This window comes from Nicotiana tomentosiformis, chromosome 2 (assembly GCF_000390325.3).
Source record: "Nicotiana tomentosiformis chromosome 2, ASM39032v3, whole genome shotgun sequence".
Classification (NCBI taxonomy): Eukaryota; Viridiplantae; Streptophyta; class Magnoliopsida; order Solanales; family Solanaceae; genus Nicotiana; species Nicotiana tomentosiformis.
Genome location: NC_090813.1, coordinates 165892140 through 165903411, shown reverse-complemented (window position 1 = coordinate 165903411; position 11272 = coordinate 165892140). Strand labels below are relative to the sequence as shown.

Here is an 11272-nt window from a genome sequence, read left to right as displayed (position 1 = left end):
GGAGACCGAGCAGGAGATGCGGAGCAAATATCCACACCTATTTGAGATTCTGGGTACATTTCTAGACTCGTTTAAAGACGAACGTTTATTTAACATGGGGAGGATGTAACGACCCGACCGGTCGATTTGAGTGTTGTAGCCCCATTCCCCCATCTAATGCTCATTTATGCTTATTAGCTGCTATGTGACTTGCTAGGGTAGTTGGTTCGGTTCCGGGAAAGTTTCAGAATGAGTTGAGACACTTAGTCTCAAAGTTGGAAGATTAATTAAAACGTTTGACCGGATGTGAATTATGTGTAAATGGCTCTAGAATGGAGTTTTGATGGTTTCGTTAGCTCCATTGGGTGATTTTGGACTTAGGAGCGCATCCGGATAGTGATTTGGAGGTCCATAATTGAATTAGGCTTGAAATGGCGAAAGTTGGAAAATTAGAAGCTTTGGAAATTTAGAAGTTTGATCGAGAGTTGACTATGTGGTTACCGAGCTCGGATTGGGGTTCCGGGAGTTGGAGTAGGTCTGTTGTGTCATTTGTGACTTGTGTGCAAAGTTTGAGGTCAATCGGACTTGATTTGATAGGTTTCGACATCGAATGTAGAAGTTGGAAGTTCATAAGTCCATTAGGCTTGAATCGATGCATGATTCATGATTTTAGCGTTGCTTTGGTGTGATTTGAGGGATCGACTAAGTTCGTATCGTATTTTAGGACTTGTTGGTATATTTGGTTGAGGTTTTGGGGGCCTCGAGTGAGTTTCGGATGGTTAATGGATCAATTTTTGGACTTGGAGAATTGCTGAAGTTTTCTGGTGCACTGATCTGGTTTCCTTATACACGATCGCGTGGGAAGGTCCATGATCGCGTAGGCTAATTGGAGCAGCTATGGTATTTTGTTCAATATGATCTCCAGTTCTTGTATGTGATCGTGTAGGCTTGGGAATCAGTGCATCGCGAACGCGTGGGCCAAGCCGCGTTCGCGAAGAGTATATGAGGCAACAGCTGGGGTCACACATTTATTGTTTGCGATCTTGTGAAGTGGGTCGCGATCGCGTAGGTGGAGGAATCAATTCTTCACATTCGCGTGGTGATTGACGCGTTCGGGTAGGGTTAAAATTCTGGGCAGCTGAGTTGTGCTTCGCGATCGCGAGGAAATTTTTGCGATCACGATTAAGGATATCTTGGCAGACTTAAATATTTCAAAAACGAGGGTTTGAGTTCATATCACAAATTTGATTTTGGCCAGCTCGGTTGGAGGTGATTCTTGGAGAGATTTTCAAGGGAGTGATTAGGGTAAGTGATTCTTACTTAGTTTTGGTTAAATTCCATGTTTATGTCTTTGATTTTATCATTTAATTAGTGATTTGGGTTGGAACATTGTGGAGAAATGGAGGAAAGTTCTTAGGCCGAATTTTGGGGATTTGATCGAGATTTTGGTATCGGATTTGAATAATTTTGATATGGGTGAACTTGTGGTTGAATGGGTGTTCGGATTTTGTGACTTTTATTAGATTATGAGACATGGGTCCGGGGGGTTGACTTTTGAGTTGACTTTTTGACTTTTGATTAAGAACTTAGTAATTTCATATGGAATTGATTCCTTTAGCTCGTGTTTATTGTATCGAATTATTTGTGGCTAGATTTGAGGCATTCGGAGGCCGTTTCGCGATCAAGGGCTTGTTGGAGTAGAGCTTTGCTCAGTTTGAGGTAAATAATACTTCTAAACTTGGCTCTGAGGATATAAAACCCCGAATTACGTGTTATGTGATTTGTATTGAGGTGACGCACATGCTAGGTGACAAGCGTGTGGGCGTGCACCATAAGAATTTTGACCTGGTCGATTCCACGGAACTGTATAGTTGAATAATCTTGTTGTTACCCATATTTTCACCATGTGTAGAGCAATTGAGCTGCCAATCATGTTAGAAATCCTGCTTAGGCTCAGTGTTGGTACTGTTGGGGACCCACATGGGTCATGTTACAAGTTGAATTATTTGATTAATTTGTCAAATTGTTACTTAGTCATAGCTATTATTTGCATAATATGTCTCAGTCTCTGTTGTCTTTTATTTGATACATCATATCATCATTGTTTGGGCTGATTATCATGATTATGGTGAGCCCGAGAGACTGGAGAGATTAATGATTGAGTGAGATTGAGGGTCTATTATAAGTGATACTCATGGGATCGGTTTTACGTTGCAATAGGCTTTATTGATCCATGCCAGGTTTTGGCTTATTATAGCATTTGGGCTGAATCGGCCCCTCTGTAGTTTGCACATCCACAGTAGGCGCAATACTAGCAGTTATTTAAGTTTTGGCTGGATTTGCCCTGGTTTATTTATATTTTGGGTTGGATGTGCCCTGTTTTGTGTTGAGTTTTATTGAAAAACCTGAAAGCATGTCTAAATTCTTGTACCTTTACTTGTAGATTATAAATTTTTGAGATATCACTGTCATATTTGTTGTAAGTTTTCGTATTGTTGATACTGCATGTGGACTGTATTACTCAAACTCATCACTACTTTCAGTCCAAAGGTTAGATTTGTTACTTATTGAGTTGGTTGTACTCATGCTACACCCTGCATCTCGTGTGCAGGTCCAGGTGTTTTCGGTCACGGCGGTTGCTGATTCACAAAGTTCAGACATTCGGAGATCATCAAGGAAGCTTCTTGGCGTCCGCAGACCTTGACTCTCCTCCCTTATCATTCAGTTATTCATTCAGTTCTACTTTTTAGACTGTGTACCAGACTATGTCATTATGTAGATGCTCATGTACTCAGTGACACCCCGGTTTTGGGAAAAACTTATGGATTGAGTTATGATATTCTATCTTGTTTTATGATATTTTTATAATTTAAACTATTTTAGTATACTTCAAAGATTAAGTATGTTGGAAATGTCTGAGTAGTCGGCTTGCCTAGTACCATGATAGGTGCCATTACGACAGGTTGGATTTTGGGTCATGACAACCAGAGAGTGTCCCTTTAGAAATTTCCGATGAAGATGCTGGTAACTTAGACAGTCCCCCCTCAAGTCCCGTTGAAAGGTTATTCGCCCATGGCTTTGAGGGTGAAGAAAGACTCAGGACTATTTTCGAGGAGCTGTCGGTTGCTTCCTTTCCAATGTTGTCTGTTACACCTATAGTTAATCCCCCCCCCCCCATGTTTCTTTGCCTAGAGTTGCCCCAATGGTTGCCCCCGCTGATGTACCTCATGTAGAAGCTGAGCCTTCTAGCAGCAGGCAAGGTATGAAAAAAGTTGTGATTGAAGTCCCCGATGGTGGGGATTTGTTGAAAAAATCTAGACAAGCTGATGTGTGGCTGAAACAGTTAGTAGGACCCGTGGAAAAGAAGAAGTTGGAGGGTTACAGTTCTTTGACTTTGATGAATGACATTATTCACTCTTCTCTTAAGGTATATTTTTACTTTACTTCCTTTCCTTTCTTTTTTTCTCATTCGTAACTCTTCTCCTTTTGTCTTTTTGGTAGATTAATTTGACAGGTACAGAGCTCATGAAAAGGATTTCATGGACTAACTAGCTGGTAGTTGAGTTACGCACTGAGGCTGACAACTGGAAAGAACAATTTGAAGGCCTTCAGTTGGAGACGTTCTTGCATAGGAGAAATGAGCTTTGGAGCAACAACTGAGGATGGTTTCCGCTGAGTTAGCAGTTTTAAAAGCTTCTTCTAGTCAAGTTGAGAAGGATAAGGACATACTGAAATCTTCCTTTGCTGAACAACATTCCAAGGCTACTGAAGAGATAAGGAGTTTGAAGGAACTGCTAATCAAAAATAGGTTTACACACGTAATCTGGTGCAGATGCTTACCCAAGCTCAAGAAGATCTCTGTGTCTCTAAAAGTAAGATTCAGTTCCTTGAAAGTTTTCTTGCTCCTTTGAAGACAACTTATGAAGCCTCGGAGGCAGAAAAAGAAGAATTGAAAGCTGAAATTGAGTAGTGGGAGAAGGATTATGAAGCCCTCGAAGATAAGTCATCACTTGACGTTAGCTGGTCATTTTTGAACACTCCCCTCGAGATATTAACTAAAGCCAGCCAGGAAGGTTTTGACCTTAATGTTGAGATTGCGAAAGCTAAATAAACAATTGAACAGACTCAGCAGCGTCAAAGCTTCTCTACACCCGAGGACGAAGGTTCTAAGCCAGACAGGAAGTGTTTGTTTGTTGGTTTTTGGTTGGAATTCCCTTGTGTTTTTTGGACAACTTTTGGAAGGTTTTACCGCCCCTGTCTATTTTGGGATAATGATATAAATATCTTTATTTCTCTTGTCGCATATTATGATTTCTTCTCTTTAATGTTTGAGCTTTATTCTTGTGCTTAAAATTCTTTAATAGACCGTGTTCAATATGCACAGGTTTACATAAAAGAGGGCCCTTTTATGTTAACGACACTGATGAAGATGACGTCTCATCTTCATATAGGTGCAAAGATATGAAACATGAAGTAGATATAAAACAAAAAGTAATTTGAGGAAGTTTTATTTTTTGAACTCTCAAATAAGTAAGTTTTGTACATCGTTTTCATAACTGTTCGTACAAAATTTTCATAACTTCTTTCATTGTAGCAGGTTTATAAACTCAAGTATGTCTTTCTGCGAGTAAACTTATGGCCTTAACCTAAAAGCTCGTGGAAATATCTTGCATCCTTTTTGCGAGCTTGAACGTATTTGAATTTTGTTTTGAAAATCTTCAAGGGTTTCTTCAAGGTTTTGATTCAGGCTGAACTATGCCCTTGGTATACATCTTATTTTCGTGTGTAACCTTCTATATGCATAGTCTCCCCAGTGTTGGAACATTGAAGTATGAAATCTCGAACACTGGATCAACTCCTTTCTTTTGGTCCTTTTCCTGAAAGAAAAAAATACAAACGGGACTCGGAGGTAGTATTTAAAGATAATGACTACATAACCCTTTTTTCCATCAAAAAAGTTGTAAACTACACCGGGAATAATTCAGTATTACGTATGTATTTCGGGTCTAATATCATCATTTGGTATGGGCCAGCTTTCTACCTATCATCTAAAATGGTTAGTAAAATTCAGAAGAACAAAATAAAATCGAACTTGCGTGATACCTGACCGTGGGTATTATCCTCGTTTAGAAGTAATACTTATTCAAATGGACTGCATTCCAATTTGATGGTACCACCTTGCCGTCCATGGTTTCCAACTCATACGCTCATTTTCTAGCAATGTCTCTAACCCTATATGGGCCTTCCCAATTTGGACTCAACTTTCTTGCGTTTGCTGTTTTTGTTTACTGGAACAACTTTTGAGGATGAAGTCCCAAGTCTTGAAGTACCTCAAATTGGCTTTCCTGTTATAATATCGTTCAATCATCTACTTTTGAGCCGCCAATCGAATTAATGTTACTTCTCTCCTTTCTTATGTCAAATCCAAATTTACCCGTAACTCTTCCTCATTTGTTGCTTCAGTGGTATGCGTGTATCTCGTACTTGGTTCACCTATTTCCACCAGAATCAAAGCTTCTGTTCCGTACACAAGTGAAAATGGTGTCTCGTCCGTACTAGTTTTTGCCATTGTTCGGTAAGCCCATAACACCCCTGGAGTACTTCTGGCCATTTCCCTTTTGATTCTTCCAATTGCTTTTTAAGTTATTGATGATAACCTTATTTGTCGATTCAGCTTGCCTATTGGCCGCTGGATGATAAGGTGCAGAAGTAATTCATTTAATCTGCCAACTCTGAAAGAATTCGGTGACTTTCGCGCTTATGAATTGTGGGCCATTGTCATAGAAGATCTCCTTTGGAACTCCAAATAGACATATAATATTTCTCCAAATGAAATCAGTGACTTCCTTTTCTCGCACCTATTTAAAGGCACCTTCTTCTACCCAATTTGAGAAATAATCTGATAAAATTAACAGAAATCGTACCCTTCCTTTAGATTGAGGCAAAGGCCCTACGATGTCCATGCCCCATTTCATAAAGGCCCATGGTGATATAATTGAATGTAACATTTTCGCTGGTCGATGCATGTTATTGGCATATCGTTGACATTTATCACACCTGGCTACAAAGTTTTCTGCTTCTTCTTCCATTTTTGGTCAATAATATCCTGCCCTTATTAATGTCTTCACCAATGATCTTCTCCCAGCGTGATTTCCACAATGCCCCTCATGAATTTTGCTCATTACATATTCCGTTTGCGATGGTCCGAGGCACCCTGCTAAAGGTCCACCAAACATTTTAAATTAAGCAGTAGTGGGCAGCTTTCAACCGTAACAATTGGGATTTCTTCTTATCCTCGAGGAAGATACCATACTACAAAAAGTTCACAATTCGTTTCTCCAATCCCAAGTTAAATTATTAAAATTTACCTCACTCTTGGTTTGATCGAGTGCTGAATGAAACAAATGTACCACAATAGCATTTTCTACATTTGTTGCATCTACGACAGACGCGAGATTTGCCAACGCGTCTTCTTCTGCATTTTCCTCTTAGGTATTTGTATGTCTTTCCATGTCTGAAATTGTCTAAGCAATTCTCTTACCTTTTCGAGGTATTGTTGCATTCGTGTCTCTCTCGCCACGTAAGTCCCCTGCATTTAATTAACTACCAGCTGCGAGTCACTTTTGATCACAATTTGTTCGATACCAAGTTCTCGTACCAGTTCCAAGCCTGCAATCACAGCTTCATACTCTGCCTCATTGTTAGTGATTGGATAATATTTTATTGCCTGTCTTATGGCTTCACCCGATGGTGGAATTAAAATAATATCCGAACCTGCTCCTTTAATATTTGAGGAACCGTTAGTAAATAGGGTCCAAGTCCCCGGATTAGCTCTGGTAAACACTTGTAGTTCTTTTTATGCTTCAGGAACTAAGTTCGTGCTAAAATTCACTACAAAATCTGCTAACACCTACGATTTTGTTACATTTCTAGGCTGATATATGATATCATACTCACTGAGTTCTATTGCCCATTTAGTTAATCTACCTGATAATTCCTGTTTATGTAGTATGTTACTTAGTGGGAAAGCAGTTATAACATAAATATGATGACACTGAAAGTAAGGTCATAACTTTCTTGATGCCATAATTAAAGCTAAAGTAAGCTTTTCTAGGTGTGGATACCGTGTCTCAGCATCTAGTAAAGACTTACTAACATAATAAATTGGGTAATGTTTACCTTTATCTTCACGTACCAATACCACGCTTACCGCTACTTCTGACACAGCGAGATAAATGAGCAATATTTCTCTGTCTTTTGGTTTGGCTAACAGAGGCAGATTCGATATATACGACTTTAGGTCCTTCAGAGCTTGTTGGAACTCGTCAGTCCATTCAAACTGATTTTGCTTTTTCAACACTGAAAAAATTTAAAGCTCTTTTCTGATGACTTTGATATAAATCTTCCCAGAGTTACTATCCTGCCTGTTAATCTCTGCACTTCTTTCTTGCCCGTGAATATATCTGGTATTTTCTTAATAACTTTGATATGTGCGGGATTTACTTCAATACCTTTGGTAGAAACAGAAAAACCTAAAAACTTACCTGAAGCCACACCAAAAGCTCACTTTTCCGGGTTTAACTTCATATTGTACTTGCGGAGAATCTCAATGGTCTCGGACAAGTGTTGAAAATGATCCCCCGCCTGTGTTGACTTGACCAACATATCATCTATGTAGATTTCCATGGTTTTTCCCAGGTGTTCTTGAAATATTTTAGTCACCAATCTTTGATATGTGGCTCCGGCATTTTTCAAGCCAAATGGCATGACTTTGTAACAGTAAGTCCCCTTCTCTGTGATAAACAAAGTTTTTTCTTCATCTAGAGGGTCCATTTTTATCTGGTTATATCCTGAATATGCATTGAAAAAACTTAAAAGCTCATGACCTGCAGTAGAATCAATTAACTGATCTATATGCAGTAAAGGAAATGAATCTTTAGGACAAACCTTATTTAAATCAGTATAGTCTATGCAAACTCGCCATTTTCCAATTCATTTTTGGAACCACAACGGTATTAGCTAACCAGTCACGGTACTTTACCTCTCGTATTGAACCAATTTTCAAAAGCTTTTGTACGTTATCCTGGATCACTTGAGTTTTGAAAGACCCTTGCTTCATTTTCGTTTGCTTGATAGATGGGTGTAATGGATCCTCATTCAGCTTATGAGTCATCACCTCCGGTGGTATACCTATCATATCTAAATGCGACCAAGCAAAGCAATGTGCGTTTAGCACGTAAAAATTCAATTAACTTACCTTTTATCTCTAGGCTCAAATTTGCTCCGATGTAAACTTTTCTATCTGGCCAGTGGACAAATAGTATTACAGCTTCCAGCTCCTCGGTGGCTGTTTTAATGTTCTCATTTTCCTCTAGCTCTTGAATCATATCGGGTCTCGAGTCGACATTAGTTTGCCCTTGTGTGTTTTCAGTTGAGGTTTGAAAAACAATGTCCTCAATTGAATTCTGCAATTGCTATTTCGCATCTGTATCATTGGCTATTGTGCTTGCAATCACCACCGAGTTAATACTTCGTGAATCTTGATCTCCGCGGATTCATCAGATTCTCCACTATGAAGGGAATTTGATAACTTCATGCAATGTCGATGGGACGACATCCATATCATGAATCCATGGTCTTCCCAAAATTATATTATAGGCCATGTCCGCGTCTATCACCAGGAACTTTGTATCCTTGATGACCCCTTCTGCAAATGTGGTAAGTAAAACTTCCCCTTTCGCAATAACGCTTGAATTATCAAACCCAGACAAGGACCGTGCTTTTGGTATGACCTTATCATTAGCTTGCATTTCATTTACCACCCTCAGCAAAATGATGTTCACCGAGCTACCTGAATCAATCAAAACTCGTTTTACATTAGTATTATGTACAATTAGAGATATTACCAGTGTATCATTATGAGGAATCATCAACCCATCCGCGTCTTCATCGTCGAATATTATACTGTAGCCCTCCAAAACTTGGCAGACTCGCTTTCCATGAGTTACAGTAACTTTTGAAATCTTTTTCGTGGCTATGTATGTTACTCCATTAACCTCATCACCTATGGTTATGACGTTGACTATTCTCTTTGGTGATGGAGGTTTTGGGGGTTCTTGTCTGCTCTTCATGTATGATTATCTCCTTTTTTCACTGAACAAATCAGTAAGATAGCCTTGTTTCAATAAATGTTAGACCTCTCCTTGCAAAAGCCTGCAATCTGCTATTCTATGGCCATGACCATTATGAAACTCGCACCAAAATTCTGGGTTTCTTTTCTTCGGATCTGATCTCATTTCTTTTGGTCACCGTACCTTATCTCACATACCTCTTAAAACAGCTACCAAATCGGAGGTGCTAATGTTAAAGCTATAATCCCCTATTATTGCTTGTGTACTGGGATCACTGCTTCGGGAATCCCGTTCCTTTTTTTAACCTGGATGAAGAACTCGAGTCTTTTTGTCTTGCTCTTGAATCAAATCGTGCATTCTCCTGTTTAGATCAAGAGTCTCGCCCCGCAGGTCCCATGTATGGCTCGTACCTATTTTCATCGGACCTTCTTTCTGATTCTGAGCATCTCGAACCTGGTCTTTCTTCAGTCCTTGGCTGTGCAACCGTATCTTCGTCTATTCGCAGCTTCGTACTGTATCTATTGTACACATCGTTCCAAGTTGTTGCAGGAAATTCTCGCAAACTTTATTTCAACCTCCTCGTGGCTTCTGAACTTTTCTTGTTCAAGTTTCTCGCGAATGCCATAGCCGTCCAGTTATCAGGTACTCGAGGCAATATCATCCTCTCTCGCTGGAATCTATCTACGAATTCCTTGAGCAATTTTGTACTCCCTTGTTTAACCTTGAAGATATCTTCCATCCTTTTTTTAACTTTTTGAGCCCTCAAATGTGCTTTTATAAATCAGCAAAAGAATCAATGAAATTTTCAGGTAAAAGAGAATACCATGTTAACACTCCTTTTGTGAGTGTTTCTCCAATCTTTTTAACCAAAACTGATTCGATCTCCTGCTTTGTTAAATCATTGCCTTTCGCGCCGGTAGTGAACGCGGTTACGTGATCCCGAGGGTCAGTTACTCCATCATATTTGGGAATATCAGGCATTTTAAACTTTTTTAGAATTGGTAAAGGTGCTACACTTGGCTTCCAAAGTTGCTGTGAATATTTGTCAATATCCACACCTTTGATCATGGGAGGCATGCCAGATATTTGCTCTATATGCTCGTTTTGCTCTTTCAGCTATTTCTGTAAAGTTAGCATTAAACTTTGTAAACTAGAATTATTTGGTGTACCTAACCCTTCATCGCGAGATTCATTGGGAATTTCCCCACTTCCAGAGTTATCAAGCTCTGGGCGCGGGTTCTCCAAAGTTGTTGTATTAACTGGTGGAGGAGTTTTCACTGCTTTGGGTAATCCTCTGACAAAAGCCTGCAGTACATTGTTAACGTGTTCTGCAATCAATTGCTTTAGAGAATCCTGCTCCACGGTTTGGTCATCTCCATGCTGATCATCAGCGCGCGAAGCAGACCTTTCAGGTGAACTTTCATGGGATTGCTGAGGGGATCCCGTAGGTGTGTGGTGTGGTGAAATTCCACCTTGTTGGTTCAGCTGGTTGTTCCCATTAGCGGTTGACATACTTGGTCGTTAAAAATAAAGTTTGAAAAGTGAACTGATTATCAGATTTCCGATAACAGAACCAATTTATTTAACCCAAAAATATATTTCTCGGTCAAAGTCAATATCAAGAAGAAATCGGGTTACTGATAACCAAGATTTACTTCACTTTCCCAATAATTTGAAGAATAAAGCAATTAATGGAAATAATTGGTAAAGAATATATGAAATAGATTGATAATCACTCTACAAAATTGTGGTTTAGAACCTTAAGAATAAAGTAAAGAATGATTGCATAAATTTCAATAATCGTCTCATGTCATTACAAATGAGGTTTCAGTCCTTATATAGGCATACAATTATAATGGGTTCCTTACTTAATTCGGGCTCATTGATGGCATTAATTGCCTCGATTACCCATTACCATATACAATTGTAACGTAAGTATTTATGGCTAAGGATTTTCTGTAACCGTATCGATTTTCCTTCCTTAGTTATGACAGGTTCGTACATCTTCCTTTCTTAACGGTCTTTATTCATTTCGCTCATGTTTCTTCTTTTACAGTTGCCAGGTCCGTCTCTTTTCTCAATGTAACCCCGAGGGTGTTCCTCCCGTGCCTTTTTGGAATTTTTAACTCGTCTAATTAAGAACGTCACTTGTCGCTATATTG

At 39.3% G+C, this 11272-nt stretch overlaps 1 protein-coding gene across 1 annotated transcript; it reads right to left on the bottom strand.

Annotated features, from left to right (window-relative positions):
- Nucleotides 1-8549: 8549 nt before the first annotated feature.
- Nucleotides 8550-9110, bottom strand: LOC138906006 (uncharacterized). The gene has a single exon (XM_070194524.1). It carries the CDS (start codon nucleotides 9108-9110, stop codon nucleotides 8550-8552), a length of 561 nt encoding a protein of 186 aa, XP_070050625.1.
- Between the last annotated feature and the right edge of the window lie 2162 nt (nucleotides 9111-11272).